Source organism: Crinia signifera, chromosome 3 (assembly GCF_055691185.1).
Source record: "Crinia signifera chromosome 3, ASM5569118v1, whole genome shotgun sequence".
In the NCBI taxonomy this organism is placed as follows: domain Eukaryota; kingdom Metazoa; phylum Chordata; class Amphibia; order Anura; family Myobatrachidae; genus Crinia; species Crinia signifera.
In genome coordinates this window covers 130,896,004-130,920,177 of record NC_139219.1, presented here as the reverse complement: position 1 = coordinate 130,920,177, position 24,174 = coordinate 130,896,004, and the positions used below count along the sequence as shown (strand labels likewise).

General features: G+C 42.6%; 1 protein-coding gene across 3 annotated transcripts in view; it reads right to left on the bottom strand.

Moving 5' to 3' along the window:
• KATNA1 (katanin catalytic subunit A1) overlaps window positions 1–23,791 on the bottom strand; it is a 95,559-nt gene extending 71,768 nt beyond the window's left edge. The window contains exons 1-5 of one of the 3 annotated variants that reach the window (XM_083176514.1): window positions 23,595–23,791; window positions 11,871–12,066; window positions 9,244–9,320; window positions 6,714–6,880; window positions 206–363 (exon numbers count right to left, since the gene is read on the bottom strand). In XM_083176514.1, the coding sequence (XP_083032640.1) occupies window positions 206–363; window positions 6,714–6,872 (317 nt within the window). In that variant the 5' untranslated portion in view covers window positions 6,873–6,880; window positions 9,244–9,320; window positions 11,871–12,066; window positions 23,595–23,791. Of the gene's footprint in view, window positions 1–205; window positions 364–6,307; window positions 6,335–6,713; window positions 6,881–9,243; window positions 9,321–11,870; window positions 12,067–23,594 lie in introns of those variants that run through there. The other 2 variants (XM_083176513.1, XM_083176515.1) reach the window with 2 other exon arrangements.
• Window positions 23,792–24,174: the final 383 nt, after the last annotated feature.

The window sequence follows — 24,174 nt, the reverse complement described above, 5'->3', positions numbered from 1 at the left end:
TTATTCCATCCTATGTTTATGGACAACACATTTTTGTATATGGCCCAATGCAGGTGAATTTCACATACTGTAAAACATGCAACTTTTAAATATTGTTACTAAAGTACAGTACTAACATGTTTCTGCACACACAAGTAAAATTCTCCTATAGAAATGCAAAACAGCCAACATTTAAATACTGACACTAATGGGAAATTCAGCTCACCTACGTTCAACTGGCACTGGTAAAGACCAGACTTCACCGTCCTGAGCTGGGAAATCATTTTGGGCTGCTTTAACAGGGGAGCTGTCCAGTTTAAAACTTTCCAGTGTAGACATGATGTCCTTCACATGCTTTGCTTCTACGCTGATCTCCTGCCAAACCTGCCAGAGAGCATTTGTAAAGTGAAATATGCAGGACTTGTTTTTGATTACAAGCCATTCAGTAAAATGTTTGATAAAACCGTGATTTATTTACCCAATACCTTATTCTATACCTTCTATAGATTCCGTGGCTGTCCTTACAATTATTTAAGTCTTTTTCTAAATTATGTGGAAACAAACATGTAGGTACAATGTGCATAAAGGAGCATTGCCATGCTCCAGGATTGCCTACCCTCCTACACACACAGCAGTCGTCCACGGTCACCCAAAGACATCGAACTGCGAAACTTACAATAAATAATTAATGTGTCATTTTCTTCCCTACAGGTTCTGCAAGGGTACAGAAGAAAGACACAGCACTAAAAGTGCATACACACGGTGAGATTTTGGCTATGTATGATTTTGACTTTGCAATTGCCTTTGAACTCCCCAGAGCCCAGAACCATATAATCTTGAATAGATCTCCTTGAGATTTTGACTAAGGCCAATGTTGACTATACAACACTAGACTGTACACAATATAGTCAAAATTGCCTTGTCTATTTTTTCTTGTAATGCCGATCCTACGGAAGCACGCATCGGCATCTCAAGCTGTATAAACACTGTGCTATATATTCTTCCCATTTTGACTACATATAATCAAAATCGGAACCTCAATTTGCACAATGTGTTTGTACCTTTACTAAACTCTCCAGATGTAGCATATAAAAAACTGCTACTTGAAACACTTGCCAAAAGCTGGGATATGTTCTTGATCTTAGGTCTCAGGCTCCATCCTGTTTCTGGCTGTGATATTTTCCATAAGGTACAGAATGAGCGCTAATATATGTATTGCCAAAGAAAAAAAGAGTAAGAAGGATAAGGAAAACAAATAAGAAACAAAAAGCACCTGTAAGGATAAAAAAAGGTTAAAAATGTTTACGCTCCTTTGAGGAGTATTTGCAAGGTCCGTGTGGAGTGCTGGCACTGTCCCTACCTCTATTGAAATGCTGTGAGCGGTGTTTGAGAGGTGGCGGCAGCTGGTGTAGGAAAGCCGCGTCTCTCTCAGTTCAGTCTCCCGCGGCACTTCAGCACGTGTGTGCGCCGGTAGATGGAAACTTCACTGGGCGGCTGTGGCTTGGTCCAGGTGACGGGCAGGATCAACGCGTTTCATGCGTCAAGGCGCACTTTTTCAAGATATTTTCCTGCTTGTGTTTGTAGTCTTTTCATAAGAAAACTTTATTGCTAAAAACGGAAGTGGTCATCAAAAAATGGTGGGAACCACATGTGACACCAGTTACATACTGGAATCTTCTTTCAATCCGGATTAAAATATTTTTACTCATAAAAAAATCCATTAATTGATAAATTAAACAAGTGCTTTTTGGAGAAATAAGAATAAGAAAAGAAATAAGGAGAAAAAGACAAAAGGAGATCATGACTGATTAGGTGTATAAAAATTATATTTATACATTTAAAGGAATGCGTTCAACTCAAAATCTATATTCATGCCTTTTGGTTGGAGGGTTTGTAATTCAAAGATCCACTTTGACTCTGCTTGTTTTAATTAATGTGGTCTCCGCCTCTCCAGCTTGGTTTAACTTTTTTAATTCCAGTAAAGTGTACGCCTTTTGGGTTTTTATCATGGCAGGTTAGAAAGTGGTTTGGCCTCTTAATATTATAAAGGTGCTCAGAAATTCTGATTTTGAGCTATCGTTTTGTCTGGCCTATATACTGATATCCACAGGGGCAATGGAGTAAGTAGATAACCCCTTCAGAATCACAAGAAATGAAGTCTCTTATTTAGTATTCTTTCTTGGTATTGTTGGGGTTCTGAACACATTCCTTTAAATCTAGAAATATAATTTTTATAAACCTAATCAGTCATTATCTCCTTTTGTCTTTTTCTCCTTATTTCTTTTCTTATTTCTCCAAAAAGCACTTGTTTAATTTATTAATTAATGGCTTTTTTTTATGAGTAAAAATATTTTAATCCGGATTGAAAGAAGATTCCAGTATGTAACTGGTGCCACATGTGGTTCCCACCATTTTTTGATGACCACTTCCATTTTTAGCAATAAAGTTTTCTTATAAAAAGACTACAAACACAAGCAGGAAAATATCTTGAAATGTGTGCCTTGACGCATGAAACGCGTTGATCCTGCCCGTGGAGGAGAGAGTGCCTGCCCGCTTCACCCCGTCACCTGGACCAAGCCACAGCCGCCCAGTGAAGTTTCCATCTACCGGCGCACACACGCGCTGAAGTGCCGCGGGAGACGGAACTGAGAGAGACATGGCTTTCCTACACCAGCTGCCGCCAGCTCTCAAACACCGCTCACAGCATTTCAATAGAGGTAGGGACAGTGCCAGCACTCCACACGGACCTTGCAAATACTCCTCAAAGGAGCGTAAACATTTTTAACCTTTTTTTATCCTTACAGGTGCTTTTTGTTTCTTATTTGTTTTCCTTATCCTTCTTGCTCTTTTCTTTGGCAATACACATATTAGAGCTCATTCTGTACCTTATCACTAATCCATTATTATTGAGCTGCTTCCCCACACTTTTTAGCGCAGTGAACCAGCCTTATTATTTTGCGATATTTTCCAGTCAAAACCAAAGTAATGTAGGAGCACTCATTATTCCCAGCCTTTCACAACTTGCCCATAACATCATTATTTAGTGAAGGTGTCCTGTTTGCAAATGTCCACCAGCTTGCAGCATCAAATGGTGTATTGCCCGGATTGATAACAGAAGTAAGCCCTTGTTACTGAAAATCAAAATCTGGCACCATACCTATCTAACAGAGACACACAGGGGCGAGAAGCCCCATAATATAATCATCTTTTTTTAGATACCTAACTAGAAGGGATATAACCCATTATAAAGATCTGCCACATTGTACCATAGATTAAAGATGTTATAATGATTAATGTACCAAAATAGGAAAAAAATATAGTGAAACACTGGAAAGTACAAGCCGTTGGGTCGCAGCATAAAATTTTTTATTTCTGGCATGCTAAAAGTGATTTTGATATTTGGGCTATTCCATGAGGCGAAACTGGACATTTGAGTAAATTGTTAAGGCCCATTCCAAGAAGGTTGAAAAATGAATCCAGAACTTAACTTTTTATTATCGTAAATCAGTTAAAGCTTAAAGTTGATAGTCGGAAAGGTACTCTTTACCTAGAACGGCGCCCATCGCGGGCATCGCATGCCATTATAATGGCATGCGATGCGACCGATGCGATTTTACATAGAAATGCATGTTAAAATGTAAATCGCGTCGGTCGCATCGCATGCGGCCAACGCGATTACCGCGATTTTATATAGGGAACAATGTTAAATGGCCCAATTGACCCGATTTTACATAGGGAACAATGTTAAATGGCCCACAGACCACAAATAGCCACCCTGAAGTGTGAAATGCCCCCCCCCCATTGCGTGCGACTTCTCCCATTGAAGAAGTCGCAGTAATGTAACACACAAAATCCTTCCAAGGTAACAGAAAAATAAAATTCAGAGTGTGACATCCAGTGATGAGCTTCACAATCTCTAGGTCAACCCCAAAAGTTAACATGCACAAAGTCCACACTGTGGAAAAAAGGTAGACTGTTTAAAAAAAAAAAAAAAGTGTAAATGCCTAAGCACATGGACCACCAATTAATATATTACATCTGCTTGACATGGCTCCAGGCCCATTTATCATCCATGTGGACTCTGATTGTGTAAAAAATAAAAAAAATCCCCAAAACTCATGTGTTGACCTTTTGACCATGTCGACCATATGCATGTTGACCTAGACATTATCAGTCAGCAATCTGGAAAAAAAAATCAGACCAGACTAGGATCTGATTTTTCCTATGCAGGGTAAGCAGAAACAATAAATTTAATAATATATTAATCTAAATATTTTTGCAAACCAAAACAGAGACGAAAAGGTCATGAAATAAGTGTGTTGTCTAAGGATTATTAGTAATGTTTAACCCAGGGAATGACTATTTGGCGATTGCCAATATCATCATTATCTTACCTCGTCAGTGCAGTCAGAAGCAAATTTAAGTTTTTGTGGTAATATCATAAGCAACTGTACTTAAACACTTCACTAACACTAAGGAGGAGACTTGGGGCAAAGTATGAAAAACATACATATTCCCACTTTTTGCATCTGGAGTTTCTTTCTTGAATATCTGGTACGCCTCTGCTATTGTAGCATTCATAAATCTCTTCCAAAGCTATTTTTAAATTGATTTGTTTTAACTACATCCTTTCTCCAAGGAGCTTGCCTCAATATCTCATTTCTCTGGTAAAACGAACCAACCACCTCATCTAGATCACCTACCGTGTAGCTGCTGTGTTTTGTACGCGTTACGCTATTACTACACATCCGATCTTTCTGGTGCTCACATGAAGTGATTATACAACCTTCTTAACCGCTTTCCCCATACTTTAAGGAGTACCACAAGGAAATTCATTATGTGGCAGTGATCTAGGCATTGAGGACTATAATCATTTGCTTTAGCTTGTTATACAATGAGCCTCCTCATGCCCATATGTGCCAATATTTGCATGTGATGGAGTGGAGTGAACAGTTATTTACTGTTGAATTGTTTTTTGTTGCCACATATCGCTTAACCAGTACAGGAAACACTGCTTTTTTTTTTTTACACCAAATTTACCTTGAAAAAAAAAAGCAATGATTTTAAAAGGATATATTTTTTTTAACTTTGGTTTCACCTTCTATGGAATGGCTCATATATTGGTTGCATGTTAAGTACATTAAAACAAAACGTAATAGGCATCATTTAATTACACAAATGTAGCTTTCACATCACACTTTTAAAGCCAATTCAGAGCCGTTTTTTGTGCTGTCTGAATGGCACTGAAATGGTATTTAGTAAAAAATAAAGGTTAGAGCACTGTGATAGGCTGTCCCTTGTCTTGTGTCCCTTCCCTGAACCAGGAAATAAGCTGTGGGTAGAAACGTGTTCAGAGGTTAAACGGCTTGACTGGTGATGTGAATGGTACTTAAACTGTATTTTTAAATGGTAATCTGCTGCAATTTGAACACTAGACCCGTTTAAAATACCATTTAAAATTACAGTTTTTCAAAACGTTTCAAAATGTTTTATGTGATGTGAAAGCTACAAAATATACCGTAACTACAAAGTTTATGATTAGCATTTCAGATTTACTGGGCTTCTCACAATGATCTTGCATATTTAGTTATTCAAAAGCAACCCTAGTGTTCGCTTTATTACACATAGAAAAAATCATACTTTATGAAACATGCAATGACTACAGAATGCTCAGTGAGTTATCAAATCGACAACTAGTAGAAATCAGTGTTAACAATGGTGAAAAAGCTATTTGGCAAGGTTGCAAAAACACAGGATCTGTGTCTTAATCAATTACATCTAATCAGGACCTTACATATTTAAAGTTTTGGATTGGGGACCCAATTGAGGTTAGACCCTGAAGCCGCTGCCCAGTCAGAAGGTAAAACCGCCCTTTGCAAAATTGCAAATATCAATGTATTCACAGATCCATTTGCAAAAACCAAAACATTGATCAGTATTTTCCATCTGTGCCAGTCTAAAGCTCCAAAGACCCCCTGAAAAATGCCTGGGCATGCCTGTGTTTTCATAAGCACTCTCAGAAAATGCCATGTTTCCGCCCCAAAAAGTTATATTCTATAGGCAAAATTGCAGTAGTCTATAACCACAACTTTCAGATTGCCAAATAGCTGACAATGTTTTGTCAATTTAGTCATAGGGGGCCACTAGCAAAATGCAGTTTGGAATAAACAAATGTTTGATTCCTAAGCCAATCTTACCTATGAATTAAACCAACAAACAAAAGCATATGCAGCTCACACACTAAATTATAATTAAGAACCTGTTAATAAAGGAGTCACTTAGCATGCAGATGCACAATAATTGGACAGATGAGGTCATATGTTCTTACCTATATTTCCAATAAGCTCCAATGAAGCTGTGTTGAAGGACAGAGAAATTAATCTATTTAGTTGTTACCAACATTCCATCATGGAATGAACATATGTGCAGGGACAAAAATCTTTTAACAGGAAAACCCTTATATAATTAGATAATTATAACTATAAGTATATTGCTCAATCTGTACTTTTAGGCACATTGCTGGGACAAATCACCGATTGGTCAGGTCCCACTTACCAGATAGAAAACTAAAATACCTTAGTTGAGTTTTGAAAACCAATTACATTTTTAAACTAATTAATCTACCGCTCAAAGGTGAAACAAGAAATAAATATTACACAGCGCTAGTGCTTTAACTGAAGAAATGACAATAACTTCTACATCTTTATCCAGGGTTAAAGGTAAAGAATCCTCACCTGCTGCCACTTCTGTTGAAGAAAGGTGTCTTTAACGTACAAATATTTGTTCATCTGGTCCAGAACACCTTGGTAATACACCATCGCAGAATCATAGTTACCCAGTAGAGCATACTCGCGCGCCAGTTTGACATTTTCACTTATCATAAGAAGACTCATTGTGATTGCTGGAAAAGAGAGAGAAGCTTAAGCAAAATGATGTGCACCATTGCTTGATGAATAAGATGCTGTATATAAATGAAATATACTGGAGCCAGTATTCATACCAGTAACTCCTGCCCTGCACTGTGCATATATGCTTGTTAGTAACAGGGAACACCAGGAAGATTACACATAACATGTTACCAAAGTATATTGGCAAACTGGATAACAGATATTAGAATGGACTGTAAAAGTTTGCATGTACAGCATGAAGTAAAATCAAACATGTCCTGAATGGACCATGAGGGAGGATTAAGGTTAAACAAATGTTTTTTCATAGATCTTGGCATCTTGTTAACGCCATATGGTACACATGTACAAGAACGACATAGGCAAAAGGTCGACAAAAGTAATGGCAGACGCATAAAATGGTTGACATGAGGTTTGTTTTGGTGTTTTTCATTACTATCCACATGGACTCTTGACTGGGAACAGTAACGTGTGCTGAGCGCAGCAGTACGGGAGCAAGGCAACTTCCTTGAAGCATAACGAATGAAGTGGTACACTAATTTGGAATCCACGCAATGAAATCGAAAAATAGAACCCCCCCCCCCAAAAATAAATAAAAGATAGACTTTTCAGATGTATACAATTTCCAAGTCAACATTTTGTCTGTCGACTTTGTGCGACCGTCCACCCTTTAGTACACCAAACATTTTTCCAATGTCACCTGTGGGTTTTTGATATGTGACAGTTGGTGATACATAGTGCACAGGTTGGGGGGATTTAAGGACAGAGGTTGGGAACCACTGCTTTATACCCGCTCCCTTAAAGTTAACATTTTAAAAGAAAGATAGTCCTATACATATCTGCACAGTGCATTGTTTAATCATCTGTGTCAATCAGTGCCTGTAGTGCAGGGAGGAGGGTGGAGTTAAGCTGCATACACACTATAAGATTTTGTCCCATCTTTCTGGTTGGAATGAAAATCTGGTAATTTATGGGAGCAAGTGACTAATGACCATTTGCTCGCAAACACAGAAAAACAGGCAAAAATGGACATTCAGTCAAATGGATTACATCGCACCAGGCCCCTTAACCAATTTATCTGAACTATGAAATTTACGCTCCAACCAGATAGATTGGACAGATAATGGTATAGTGGATTTCCAACATTATATTTATATTTGGAAATGACAGATATAAAGGCATATTAATATGGGTACTTATTTCCTAGCACGGCGCCCACGATCTAGATTGTATGTGTCCGGCCGATATCGCAAGCATTGCATGCATCTTATGTGTTTGTGCGGCATAAGATGCTCGCGATGCAATCAACAAGATTTTTACATTGGAATCAAATGTGAAATGGTCCCTGAGACCCAATTTTACATTTATTCCAATGTAAAAGGGCCCCAATACACCAATTTTAATTGCTAACCCCCCCTCATGGGTGAAATGCCCCCCCCCCCATTGTTAACGCCACCCCACTATTGTTGATGCCAACCCGAAGCGTGGCGAGCGCAGCGATCCCGCGAGGGGCGGCGGTACGCATCCTCCGACCTTTTCATACCCCCACTATCCACGTCGGCGTGGAGTTGATTTTATATAGTGTGGCGAGCGCAGCGAGCCGCCGAGCCTGAAGCGTGGCGAGCGCAGCGAGGGGACGCGGAATACATGTGAAGTAGTCCGCGTCCGCTCGTCACGCTTCGGGCTCGGGGGCTCGCCACACTATATAAAATCAACTCCACGCCGACGTGGATAGTGGAAGTATGAAAAGGTCGGAGGACGCGTCCCGCCGCCCCTTGCGGGCTCGCTGCGCTCGCCACGCTTCGGGTTGGTGTTGATAGTGCCGGTGGTTATTTGGGGTTTTATTACGATTTTTATGTTATGGCATCTTATGGATGCATAAGATCCATCAGATCCATAAGATGCAAACCATAAGGTGCGATATTGTACATACAATTAAAAATCTTTTCAATTGTATAGATTGTTTGCCTTAATTAGGCATACAATCTTATGCGATGGGCGCCGTGCTAGGAAATAAGTACCATAATATGTAATAGATTTTCCTGTATTGCCATGAGAGAACGTGTGTCTGTAACAGTGAATGAATGAATGTAAATAGTATGTACAGATCATAAAGCTGGAGAATGATTCACAGGGAGATCACTGTTCTTACAGGTGCGAGCAGAAGATGGCATAGCAGCAAAACCAGGCATTCATGTGCAGTGTGTAATATAACATTGCTGTCACCACAAACATCTCACGTTACAGAAAACATGGAGCAATTATTGTGGCATTCTAAACACCTACAGAATGAACAGGGAAGTGCTAGTACTGTGAATGAGTAGTTAACACGTCCCTGCTTAAGGAAAAAAGCAATTACCAAATGGCAAAGGTTTCGGGTGCTTTGGAGAGTTGTCTTTCTAGGGAGCAGCTTCTAGCCAAAGAGATAGTCAATCCCTTCAATAATGAATACACAAGAAATATATGCTTTAGCACAAATAGCAGCGTTAATAACCAAATAGTGGGATTGTCTGCATATTGAAGAAGAATAATAATAACAGCCGTTTATTAGCATACATATAAACACAGTAATAAAAATATATACATAGTATATTAGAACTAATCACATGAATACTGTATAACTTGTTGTTATAGCGTTAAGGTAGAATGGAGTCAATATATACATTTTGTATAGCCAGTCCCTCTATTAGCAAACCAAGTGCTATCACTTTATGCAAATCCTATAAGAGATACAAAAGAAAGGCACAGCTTGACCTACACACAGGGTGCCTGATTCAGACTCAGTTGCCGTTTTAACTTTTTGCAGTCCAAATTCTTTTTTGAAATTCAAACAGTCTGGTTTAAATGAATTGTAATTTTTCTATTATTATTCCAAAAATGGTCTAAATTGAATGCTGAACATCGTTCTTATTTTAAAATTTTTCAACATTGGATATCTTCTAGCGCTAGGGCTGTTGAGCCTGACTAGACGTTGAAAAGGTTAATAAGCTTTGCCTCACTTGCCGGGTCCCTCCCTGCGATGTGCCCGCAAGCTTTTCCTCGCACATCACTTAAGTGCAAGCGTTCGCTACACTGCAAAGCGCTCCCACATTACCAGCTGTGAAGTCAGGCGCAGACCGGCAATGTTCTGGGTCATAACTGCTCTGTGAGATGCCATGCAGCTGAGGCGACCCTCCCCCCAAGGGGTCCGTTACCATAAAATGTTGTGTTACACCCTCGACCAGCACTGAAACCGTGATCTCCTGTAATCGCAGTTTCATGGCATGCTCAGAAGTGCAGAAATGGCTGAATAGCAACATCCGCACTTCTGCAGCCCACTCTGAACTTTGGTAAAAAGCAATGTATTTACTAATATGTTGCATTTGTAGTTCTCTTAGATAATTGTATGACAGAAATGCTCACAAATAGAGTTTACTATAATGGACCTTAATCTGGCATAAAACAGATCAAATTTGTTCAGTTAACATATCCATAGATGTATAACAAAAGGGATAAGATAGCAGTACAAAAAAGTATAGTTAATGTAGACAGGATTTCATTACAAGTAGGGATCGGCGGAATCCCGGGATTTAGCGCATTTTTGACCGGGATTTGAATCCTGGGATTTGAGGCTCCAATCCCGGGATTACAGGGTCGAAACGCACATGCGCATTTGATCCCTTTCTCCCGTGTAGCACTGAACACCGGGCCGGGGAGGAGACGGGTAACTGAGTACGGGCAGACGTGACGGCATGGGAACACTATGTGGTTGCGCAGCGTGACCTCTAAAATCATGCTGCGCTGCCTGGCAACAAGGTTGTGTGGCTGCGCAGCGTGAGGTGAGTGATCACCTCACGCTGTGCAGTCACACACTGCCTCCGACGCCGCCGCGTCTGCCCGGACATCAAGCTACCCGCCACCTCGAGTCCCTGGCCAGCCGAGTCACCTCGCCTCCTCCACTGCATGCAAAAATGGCCCGGGATTGGCCTCCCAAGTACCTCTTGTGCATCCTCAATGCTTGGTAAAAGAGTTTGAGTTACCCAGCATAGAAAACAAATAAGTCATACATCAATTCTACTTGGTATCTGAGGTACCCATCAAAGAAGACAATGTCATAGAACAATTGGCACATATCTGTAGTCATAGGTACCCAGCAAATAAAACAAGGGTCAAATTAAGCCCATAATTATAGGCATTAAAAATGTTTAGCATGGTGCACATGTAAATATAGAGACATGGCGTGTTTGCTAATTTCTTATCTTCTACTGTCACATAGTCAGGCTAAGCATTAGATTGTGAATAAGAGAGCCTGAGAATGGCAGCTGGGCTGAAAGGATAGAGGCCCTTATTTTGGATCACTCGCAGAGGCAAATTCCTTCTTAAATGAAAAAAAAAACATGTTCACTGCAGGTGGTGCAGATGTAACATGTGCCCAAAGATTTAGATTTTGGTGAGGCGTTACTTCAAAGTAAGATCTATACTGCAGTGTAAAAATAAAGCAGTCAGTAGTTTCCTTACACAGGAACAAAATAACTCACCCAAATCTAAAGGTCCATAATGGGCGACTATGCCCAGCGTGTATGGACAGCGATGATAGCATTCATCGCTGGTGGGAAAGCCGCTCAGTGCATGCACAATGAGCGGCATCCCCCCAGCCCGGCGCCGGCGGAGGACAGCATTGCATAGCACAGTGCTGTGCACAGCTGTCCTCAAAGCCGCTCATCTGCTGGTGTAACCAGCAGATGAGTGGCTTTCCCAGCGATACACACTGGGTGGCTTTGAGCGACTTTCAGATCAAGGTCGCCAAGTGTGTATGGGCCTTAACTCTCACTGCGCATGCTACATCTGCCCCACCTGCAGTGCACATGGTTTTGTGCATTTTAGAAGAAATTTGCCTCTGCGAGTGAAGCAAAATAAGGGTCAGAGTCTCTGACACCTGCGTCCTGGTATATGACATTGCAGGGCGCAGGGTCAGGAACCCTGATGATAGGGTGCCTAGAAAGTTACCTCTGCAGGGATGGTTAGTGTGAATGGCAGCAGTATGCAGTAGGAACTCTGTGACAGTGTGAGACGTTTCACTCTCTTGGATCTCGTATGCTGTCAGCGCAGAGGAATGATGTGCACGTTTCACCACCAGGGGCTTGGTCACATCATGTGACGTCTCTTGATGATTTCAATATTAAAGCGATTGAGCGGGTCCTTCCTAGAGATTGAGAGATTTAAAAAAAAATTCACTTTATTTGTTTTGTTTTTGTGCAAAAGGTATTTTTAGTATATTTTGAGGTAAAAACTTATGTATAGAATAAAAGTATAGGTATATAGTATCTTGCTAGGATTATCTACAACAAATAACAAAAAAAAAAAAAAAAAAAGCTATATTTCAAAGCCTTTCAAGTCTGCTATGATGGAATCAAAATCTGCCTGAAATCATGTTCTGTGCTTCTAATTATAGTCTGTAGATAAAAGAATGGCAAACACCATGAGCATGTGTTCTGTGGGGTAAATTTACTAAAATGGGAGTACTACTGAAGATGGGATGTTGCCCATCGCAACCAATCAGAATGTTTTTTTCCAAGTGTACATATCCATTCGCATGCTAGTGGGGATTCACAGGGTGGCCGGGGTGGGTGTTCACCCAGGGGGCAGCGTTTGCCCACTCTCTAAGCAGAAAATGTACGCTGCTTAGTGAGCGCTGCTGAATCAGGCCTGAAATGCACTCCCGACTCCGCTATTACTTTTAATCAACAGCAGCCGGAGAATGTCACTTGACTCCCGGCAAAGCCACCAGACGGGTGGGCAGGCCACTCAGACCGGCTATCGGGGCCACATATGGCCCCCAGGCCTGAGGTTCCCCACCCCTGCTGTAGCAGATTAGTACATATTGCAGTTGTTTTGTGTCCTCCATGGCAGGGGGCATTTTGATAAGACACATACATACACTCATCCACAGCTGCAGAGATGCCCCAGGCCCCTTGTCTGTTGGGGGACAGTTCTTACAGTACACCTCCCCTTTAAGGAGCATTCACACATTTACCCTACAGCATTTAACATGGCAGTTAGGAGCTGATTGGCTTTTACTTTATCTCCCTACCAAGGCTTAGTATACATGGGTATATCGTGCGGGTATAATGCTTCCTGCTTCGCATATCTGTCCATATGGACAGCTGATCATTTATGCATTTGCCCACAGCATCGGCAGAGTGATTATAGTAAGCCAGAGCTTCACTGCTAAAGCTGGAAACACCATCGTCTGCCCATTGTAACAATATTGGATGAAAAGCGATTGATTGTATAGGAGTGTATGCAGTGCGGATGCAGGAGCATTAGTTGATAAACTGATTTTGACACTCCTGCAATGGCTGGGGACCAGGAGGTCACATCTCATGTGACCTACATGCAACCACCAGATCCCCATAGAGGAACCCCCTGCTGCTGCTGCTCCTGCCTCACAAGAGCAAGGCTGGATACACACAGAGCCCAGCTGATTGGAAACAAACAAGTGTGTACCCAGCTAAAGAGAGATGGCACTGACAATTTCTGCACTTTCTGCCAGCACCAATAATAACAAAAACAACAACAACAGTATACTCATTACACAGTCTAATGAATGGCTACTATTAATGTAAGATTAAGTCATTTGCTGTATTAGTTGCTGATATAGGGGTTAATTCAGCATGCATCGTTAATTTGAGTATTGGCAAATCAAGTGATTATCAAATGACTACACGTGTACTGCATTAACCACACATGCGTGAGTGACTGAAAGGAAACATAGCATTTTCTGGGTGCGTTTGAAATAAATAGGTGTGCCTCTGACATTGTCCACTTCCAGCCAGTCTCAGATACAGATTAGTGGAAGCCTCAGACCTACTCATAATTGCACAGATGGCAAAAACTCTTATGGGCCCTACACACATTGCGATGTGTGCAGGGCTACCTAGCTATGCTAGGTCGGGCTGTGCTGCGCCGCTATCGCATAGCACACAGAGCTGACAGCCCACACACAGAGCGAGCTGTCAGCTCTGTGTGCTAAGCGAGCAGACAGCGCCAGTGTTCTCTGGTGGAAGAACACTGCCGATGCCGAGATTGATGGACACTGTCCATCAATCTCGGCCAGCGATAAAGACGCGCACGGATGCCGATATAGCCCCCACACATACACCGATGTGAGGGCATTTGCTAAGCGACTTTGCCAAACTAAGCAAAATCGCTTAGAAAATGCCTTAATATCGGCATGTGTGTAGGCCGTATTAGATGGTTCAGGAATTGCTTATGGATTTATGAGTAAATGGCTATTAGGTGATCTATATGCAATTTAGCAAGGAATATTTTTTTGTTCTGTCCGGGTGTCGACTTTCTCCTCGTAGTCCACTACAATCTCACATTAGTGATCCATGCTGAATTAGCCCCATCGTCAATTTGTTATCACTATTATATTACACATTTTGCCATTAACAATAATAATTTTAAATAGCTGTTATATCAGCTGGTGGTCGTAATTTGATTCCTAACATAGCGCTAAATTGTGGAGTTTGTATATTCTCCCTGTGCTTGTGTGGGTTTCCTCTGGGTACTCCAGTTTCCTTCCACACTCCAAATTTACTGGAAGGTTAATGGCCTCGAACAAAAAATTAACCCTAACCCTGAATGTGTGTGCATATATAGATTATAAGCTCCACTGGGGCAGGGACTGATGTAATAAGCCAAATATTGTCTGTAAAAGTGCTGCAAAATATGTGTGCACTATATAAATAACAATAATAAAAATAAATAGTATCATTACATAGCTAGTTGGTTACTATCTTATTGTGTTTCACATCAGAATGTCTATGCATCTAGTGTAGTTGATACATTTTAGTTGTGATCTGAGTAAATTAATACTAATATTGTTATCCATGTGACAATTCTCAGACAGCAGGGATTCTAATCATCTGTCCTATTTGTATACATCACTCAGCAAACAAATAACATTTATAAACAGCAGGGACATTTAAGTGTTGTCTCAGTCAGCATTGTCCACAACAACATATAATTAATGCTGTGGCATTACTAGTGACATTTTTATGGTCGATGAAATACCAGTTGTACATGACAGAGGTTTATATTGACGTCCTACCGGTTGATTATGTTAAGTGAGACTATAAGCTTACATAAAGTAGAATTTTGGGCTACTGTTCATATTTTTTTATTTTATAAGAAGAATTAAACTCAGGTTGCCCGATGTATAATAAGTGACCTGGGTTTAGTATGAAAGGGTCGGACCCGGGATCAAAATGCCAGGTAAAACCCGCCATTAGCAATGTGAAAGCAGAATTAGTGATACCCCTATCAGAGACTTACTACCTGGAATTTCACTGCCGGGTTCAATCCTGGGTCAAATGCAGGTGCTTAGACGCCGGGAGTGAAAACCCGGGAAGACCTTTTCAGACAAATGCTAGTCCCGGGTTGATGCGTGTTCATGTAAAAAAAAAAAAAAAAAATTTCTTCACCCATGTCTGAAAGGAGTATAAAACTGTTTATATTGATGTAATCTTAATAGAGGGTACACAGAGTGTGATATGTACTATCCTATCTATTCTATTTTGCTTATAGAAGCAAAATCTAATTTGAATAGAAAATCGAATGGGCATCAAATGTTTTTTCTAAATTTGATGCAGATTCGATCCCAGTGCACACTCCCATGTAGTGTTAATTGAATAGGAAAATAGTCTTGGCAGGAAAGACTCTATAGTACAAATCTGTACTACATAATCAAAAGTAAATGTGAACACTGTCACCAAACCAGATCAAATATGTGTCTAATAGAAAGTGAAATCTCACCGTGTGTACGCACCTTAAAGGCCCATACACACTGGGCGACTTTGAGCTGAAAGTCGCTCAAAACAGGAGGTTTGAGCAGCTTTCAAGCTCAAAGCCGCCCAGTGTGTATGGCCCGGCGATGAGTGCTGCTGCGCGCTCCCGCAACATCGCCAGGAAAGCCGCTCATCTGCTGATGAAAAAAAACACTCCAGATGGCTAAATCTGGAGTGTTTTTTTACAAATAGTAGGAAATATCCATAAATAAGTTTTATTCCCAATTTCCTTTAAAAACCGCTAAGCGGCCAGGCCAATTGTGCAAGTAAAATAGATTTGTTTTAGCACAGACTCACAATAATTTTTTTGTGTCCTTTCCCTATGATAATATATTATAATTCCAATAAGTAAAGAGTACATAAGTATAATGTTGGATAAAAAATATTGTGTGTGTGTTTGTTTACAAATGTAGCCCAGACAGGTAAAAATCGTTGATTAGTGATCTGTTGGGGATTCCGCAAAATCCAGCACGTGAAAATTAGCCAACTCACTGATCCCAATCATGTTTTGGTCAAAATCTGTGAATCATGTTTTTTCTACATGTTGGACTTCCCACGACTTTGCTGTATGTGTAAAGGTGACAGGGCACTTGCCCACTCATGGGTTGCTGGGACCACTGACATGATGGCAGTTTTAAGTCAAATTTTATTATAAATATTCTTGCCCTAACTACAGTATACTGACCTTTTGTGAATCTATGTGCTCTGGGAGAGAACACAATGGGCAGTATTCAACTGTTATACCTCCTGTCTAAGTGACAGGAGCTCAACGATCGGTAAAAAAAAAAAAAAAAAACTATATCCATTGCAAGGAACATATACATACACACACATCCTGTACATACAGTATACAGTTTATATGCCCATTTTAAATTAAGTCCAATACAAAACATAAATTTTCATTCTAGAATCACATTTTGTGTGTTCAGTTTTGCTTTCCAAGTAACTTGTCATTAGACGCATACAGGATTAGATTTAAATCCCGATAAATCTGGACTGGAACCTTGAACAAAGGAATGTTTGTGAAGCAAAAGGCAATTATTTTAATCAACATTTGCATTTGCTTTGTGGGATGCTTTATATGAAAGCCTCTGCTCCAATAGAGGCAGGTCTGGTCTTTCTTGTAAACATCCTGCATAGATACTTCCCTGATCCTGTTCATGCATGTTTTATGGGAGTGATACAAAATGCTGTGAAGTGACCATGATCAAAACAAAAGACTGATGTAAACTGATGCTCTTCTAAAGAGAACCTGTCATGATGTTCCAGACTGCATAACATCTTGGCCATTCTAAATAATACAAAGATGCTGCTCCTCACCTATCTAGGTATATGACTCCACATAGGGAGTCATTTATGGGTGTTCCACCTACCACTGATCATGATACGAATACACTGACCCAGCCACACAGAGAACACGGGGACCCACAATAAGTGAGAAACCCCATACACTATGTATTGCCACAGCGCATCATAATAATTGACACAGATTACCACCAAGCGATAGGGTGGTATTTTCAATACAGCATTCTATATAGTCCACCTTCACCACATCACACACAATATGCAATGTGTTTTGTAGCGTTTTTACCATACATTTTGACACTGTACTGCACCCACAGAGAGCGTGACATGCAGCACCCGATCACCAGACGCCGGGAGAACACACCCACTTACTCACGACACGCAGCAGCCCTGACTACGTGAAGGCTTGCGTTCCAGCAGCGCCTCACAGACCGGAAGTTAGCAGACTTCCGGCCCAGAGACTTCCGACAGAACGGCCGGCGGCGGGTGGTATATATACACACACATATACATACGCCCTCTGACGAAGTTTTACTACGAAACGCATTAGGGCGGGGCCTGTGACGTCTGCTCTCCTTGGTCCGGCTCCCCTACACGCCTCTGTCCTCACGGTGTCCATCGGCACACTGTTCTTACTGTGGTATTCCCAGCGGGTGATCGGTGGACGGCGATTGTGCTCCGAAAGGCTGGTAGGAGGTTGCCTGGCATTTGTATATACAAACCTTGTGGTACCCAGCCCACAGCAGTTATTTTTAATGGTACGAGCATTTGTTTGCTCTTTTTCGCCTGTGATTTTATTCTCAATAAAAAGTTGTCTTTTATGCACTATGGAGCGCCCCTCCTGTCCTCTTTTTTGACACACACACACATATATATATATATATATATATATATATATATATATATATATATATATATATATATATATATATATATATATATATATATATATATATATATATATATACACACACACACACACACACACATACACATACATACACATATATTAGTGTTGGGCACATTAACTGCGATTAAAAAAATTAACGCAGTTAACACGAGGGGGGGGGGGATCACTGCAGCGGCAGGGAGTGGGGAACGGGGCTGGGGTACCGGGAAACGGACGGGGGACGGGGATTCGCCGCAGGGGTGCAGAGTCTCCGTCCACACATGCAGACGGAGACCCTGTGCCCTCCAAATATGTCCGCTGCTGTGAAGGAGACAGATGCAAGAGGTGCTCCTTTACCTCTAGCGTCTGTCAGGGTGGGAAGTGCAGAGTACCCAGTGCGGATTCTGGGTTCGCTGTGGACCTGCAACGAGCAAGTAACCCCCCCCCCCCCCCTGGCATGGTACACATAAGTTCCATGCATGGAACACCTACCCCCCCTGGCATGGAGCAAGTAGCCCCCTTGGCAACAATCAAGTAAACCCCCCTGGCAACAAGCAAGAAAACCCCCCTGGCAACAAGCAAGTAAACTTCCCCTGGCAACAAGCATGGAACCCACTATGCAACAAGCATGCAATCCCCCTTGGCAACGAGCATGGAACCCCTGGCAAGGAGATTTTAGGTAAGCGGCACTTATGTGCCTATCAGCGCGATTAATCGCAGTTAATCGCAAAAATTTCATGCGATTAAAAATTTTAATCGTTATATATATATATATATATATATATGCACACACACTTGTACATTTTTCTGCCTGTGACAACAAGATCTACTGAATAAACAAGTTACTGGATGAACTATTTCTGTTTGCTTCACTAAACAACGGATCACCATATATATGGACATTATCTGTAAATTATAGGCGCCACACCACAATTGGGTTATGTGTTTGTGTTGTCTTTTTGGTCCCTTAACACTCTGGGGACACAGTGGTGAGGCAGCCAATCCTACTTAGATTTGACCTAATAATTTTTGTAAGCACGTGGCGGATTATTGGGATAGATAGATAGATAGATAGATATGAAGCTTGAGACGTTTCAGTTGTATTATCAACTGTTTTCAAGTGTGCAAGACTTGAAAACAGTTGATAATAGAACTGAAACGTTGTCTAAAGCTTCTATGACTCCTTGAGTTTTCTTTCCCGTGTGTCCAAGTGCCGCACTGTCCATCAACTGTATCTGCTTCTATTGTGAGGGCACCGGACATATACCACCACACATATATATAATATATAATATTGCTATCCATGGTTTACACACACACACACACAGTTGATTGGTATCGGCACTCCACTGGATGCTGTGTCCTGGGTGCCTTCCCGGCAATGTAGATACGGAGATGTGGGGGGTTAGGCGGCACTCAAAGTATAGAAAAAACACTCAACCACTGAGTTTGCTTAACACTTCTATTCTGTTCAAGAGTTTTGATCAGAAGTCTTCTGATCAAAATTCTTATAGAAAAGTTAAGCAAACCCAGCATTTGAGTGTTTTTTATGTGAGTGCCGCACAACCCCCCACGTGTGTGTGTGTGTGTGTGTGTGTGTATATATATGGCACTCTAATCCTCCTTGGTCTAGGTGCCTTCGCAGTGCGGGCAGCCGAGGCTGGGCGCAGAATACAGACTTGGACAGGAGTGCAGCACTCCGGACGGCGTAGAAATGAATCAATACGTAGCCAAACCAATGTGGTTGACGTTTCAGCCTTGCGGCTTTAATGTTAGCTGTTTTGATAAAAGCCGCAAGGCTAAAACGTCAACCACATTAGTTTGGCTACGTATTGATTCATTTCTACGCCGTCCGGAGTGCCGCGCTCTGGTCCAAGTGTGTGTGTGTGTGTGATAGATATATATATATATATCTAGAGAAAATATAGAACAGAGGGGCGCTCCATGGTGCATGTAAACAATATATTTATTATGGAGGAACAAACACTCCTTAAAAAGGATAAAAGCAATTGCTCGTACCAATAAAAGAACAGTGTGGGCTGGTTACCACATGATAAAACAAACAATACCACGGCAAATCTGCTCCAACCGCATCTCCACTGGCATCAGGTCGACAGGGACTCGCAGACGCTGGGTTGCGCCGACAGGACTCGGAAACCGGAGGCCGGGGACACAGTCCTGTCGGCGCAACCCAGCGTCTGCGAGTCCCTGTCGACCTGATGCCAGTGGAGATGCGGTTGGAGCAGATTTGCCGTGGTATTGTTTGTTTTATCATGTGGTAACCAGCCCACACTGTTCTTTTATTGGTACGAGCAATTGCTTTTATCCTTTTTAAGGAGTGTTTGTTCCTCCATAATAAATATATCGTTTACATGCACCATGGAGCGCCCCTCTGTTCTATATTTTCTCTAGATTCATACGTCCTGACCCTGGATGCTTGGTCATTTTCCAATTGAGGGAGCTGCAGTCTATATCATTGGACTTTGGTGAAATTTCTGTGCCTCTTTGTTTAAAGGGCTAACATTGCTGGACTCATTAGAGACTTGAAAATCATCAGCACCACCTGCACTACGGTTTTTTCTCTCTCATATATATATATATATATATATATTTTGGGCGTGCCCGGGCCGCCAACGTCACAAAAGGGGCGTGCCCAGGCCGCGCCGTGACGAAAAGGGGCGTGCCCGGCCGGCGGAATCACGCAGAGGAGTGGGCACAGCCGGCGGCGTCACGCAAAGGGGTGGGCGCGGCCGGCGGCGTCATGCACAGGGGGCGGACCCGGCCACCCGGAAGGCTGTACACTGCCGGGGAAGTGCCGGGCATCGCTATGTACAGCGGCGCCGGGCTTCCCCGGTCAAAACAGCGGGGACAAAGGCAGGCTGGTTTAGCGGGGCGCTGCCAGAGGGGCAGGGCGCATTTTTCACTTTAAAAATCGGGCAGGGCGCTAAAACAGCCTAGCGGGAACACTAGATAGATAGATATATATATATCTATCTATCTATCTCTCTCTCAAGATATAGGGGTCCCCTCTCTGCGCTCAGAAATCTTAGAAGCAGCACCTCCGAGGGATCCTCTGTTAGATATGAATAGAAATGAGAAAGAAATGGGGTTTCAGAGGGCGCTACAGTAACACATCAACTTTGATAAATAAATTGTGTTGAATACAAAAAGGATTAAAAATGTAATTTCATATAAAAAAAATCATCCTAAATCGGGTGTAGCAAATAGACACAAGTATTCACAAATATACAACTTTGGTGGATTGATAGATTGCTTAAAGATATTCACATCACGATTATAAAAAATAAATAAAAAAAATCACGATTATAAAGATATTCACAAATAGATGCACAACTCTGGTGGGTTGATAGTGGAAAGTAATTCAGCTGTGCAGTACTATTTCTACTACATCAGATAAAAACAGTCTAAAACTGGATGGCCCAATAATGACCAACAGTCAAAAAAATCAATCGGCACTTCCTCATCTTTGCGGCCACAGTTACGTTAGCAGCTTTCAGAATAGCACCGCTGTCACTCACCACGCTTCGGGCTCGGATTCTCGCTTCGCTTGCCACAACTTTACTAAACTTAAAAGATGGCGACGTGGACACAGGAGGGGGTGCAGGTTACGCTACGTAAGTTCCGAAGCTTAAGCTGTGGCCACAGAGATGAGGAACTACCAATCAATCTGTTTTATTAGCCTAAAAGAAATGACCGCTACTAATGGGATACAAAATTAACCCAAAAGTGAAATAAAATAAATATAGATTGTAAGCGCCACTGGGGCAGGGACTGATGTGGATGTTCAAAATTCTCTGCAGTGCAAATCACTGAGGCATACTGTAGGTGTGCGCTATATAAATACCTGGTAATAAATAAATAACCCACCGCTCTCGACCTGCATGCAATGAAAAACTAAAAAAAAAAAAAAAAACAAGATTAAATGACCCACACAGCAGCCAGGGGCAGTGGCGTAACTATGGAGGGTGCAGGGGATGCAGCTGCTATGGGGCCCGGCCGTTTGGGGGGCCCGTGAGCCAGGAAGGCAATCCCCTGGACCCTTTGTTTACTTAACTCTGTTAACATAGGTACTCTCCTTGTGCACTGGAGGTGCGGCACCAGGCTTCTACTGCTGGCGTCCGGACTGTATGGTGTACGGGGTGCCAGGGCTGTGCTGCGGCTGCCTATTGTATAGGGACTCGCAAGATGATGATGTCATCATCTCGCGAGTCCAGGGGAAGCTCCGCAGCGGCATGGCGAACTAGTCGTGCATCAGCCCGGGTTTCAGTCAGGAGGCTCAGTGACCCTGCCGCACAATCTGCGTGTTGTCTGCTCTGCAGGCGGAATGCGGAGGTCCAGGTAAGTCACACAGTCCCCGGACAGCACTGCTTCTACTGCTGGGGATGGGCCATGCAGAAACAGGGTCCTTTCCTCTTCTCACTGTTGGCTCCTCTTTATAGCTGTGGGTCCGTCTCCTTCTCATGGCCACCAAGCACCTGCTGTTTCTGCCTCCTTGACCATATCTCCGTGCACCATCTGTCCCTACTCTGCCCCTACTTCCGTGTCCATTTTGCCCCATCTCCATTCCCCCTGCATCTGTGCACCCTCTTCTTCTGTGCCCCCCTCTGTCTCCATTGCTATGCCCCCTCTGCCTGTTTCAATGGTCCCTCTGTCTCCATGCCCCTTCTGCCTCTTTCACCATGCCCTGTCTACCTTCATGCCCCTTCTGCTCCTTTCTCCGTACCCCCCGTTTCTGTTTCCATGCCCCCGTCTCCATCACCATGCCCCCTCTGCTGCCTCAATGCCCCTTCTGTCTCCATGACCCTTTCTGCCTCTTTTACCATGCCACGTCTGCCTTCTGCCCCTGTCTCTGTACCTCCTCTGCCTCTGTGCCCATGGTGCCCCTGTCTCCATACCCCCTCTGTTTATTTCTATGCCCCCTCTACCTGCCTCCATGCCCCCTGTATCCATCTCTATGCTCCCTCTGCCTGACTCATTGCCCCCTCTGTCTCCATCACCCTTTCTGGGTCTTTCTCCATGCCCCTTCTGCTTCTGTCTCTGTTCCCTCTGGCACCGTGCCCCTGTCTCCATAATCCCTCTGCCTTTTTCTCCATTGCCTCTATCCCCACCCTGCCCTTGCCCCTGTGCCCCCTCTGCTCTTGCCTCAGTGCCCCCTTTGCTCTTGCATATGTGCCCCCTCTGTCCTTTCCTCAGTGCCCCCTCTTTCTGTCTCCTTACCCCCGCCTCACTCACCAAGCGTTACTGTTACATACCCTCTCTAGTGGAAGACTGATTTGGCGGGCCCTTCAAAAATGTTGCTATGGGGCCCACAAAGTTCTAGTTACGCCTCTGGCCAGGGTAATGCAATATCACCAAGTAAAGCATCCAAACAATATTATTAACAAATACGGCCATATGTATATACACCAAAAGATAGTGTCCAATATATAAAACACACAGTATGACATTTTATTACCATAAAATTTCAAGATAACAAAACCTATACTGTAAGTATTAATGGCAAAATGCCTCCAGCACACATGTGACAGACCTGTACAGGAATAGAATAAGCAGCTGAGCTGACAGCACAAATTCACATCCAGGTGCGGCACACAGGTATTATAGCTAACAGTAACACAACTAAAGAAACAAAACGTTTAAGAGACTTAAATTATAAATACATACAGCAGAAGTAGACAAGTGATGCGTCCTCTGGAAGCAGCGCTGCTAGCTGTGTGAGTCGCGCTGACTCCTCCGCTTCCAGGCAGGACTAGAAGGCAAAACCAAAATACTGGCAGGCGCTGCAGCCAGCAATAGTAGCAAGACGAAAATGGCGGCGAGATCACGCGAGAGGATGATGATGGCGGCGGAGTCTCGCTGTCGTGGTGCCGCGCTGTGCTGGCTGTGACTGGAGACTACTGCCGCCGCTGCCGCTGCCGCTTGCCGCCGGACACAGGCGGCAGTCAGACGGTCCCATAGGAAGCCCACAGGGCAGGCTGTACGCTCCCGCTCCAGTGTGCATTCCATCCACATAGCTACTCTGTAATTTCCCCCTGCAGGAAGCATGCATGCTGCTGTTATGTGGTACACTATCTTAATATCTGTTCAGGCTATAAAAACCATTATTTACTGTACATAGCTGAGCTTATTTGTATGGTTTATGTATCTTTAATGGATGCAGCCTCAGGGTTCAAGGGAGGATACGGTCACTATTTCTACAAGCATTCGGTTGACACCACTAGGTCGACATGCATGAATATTGACA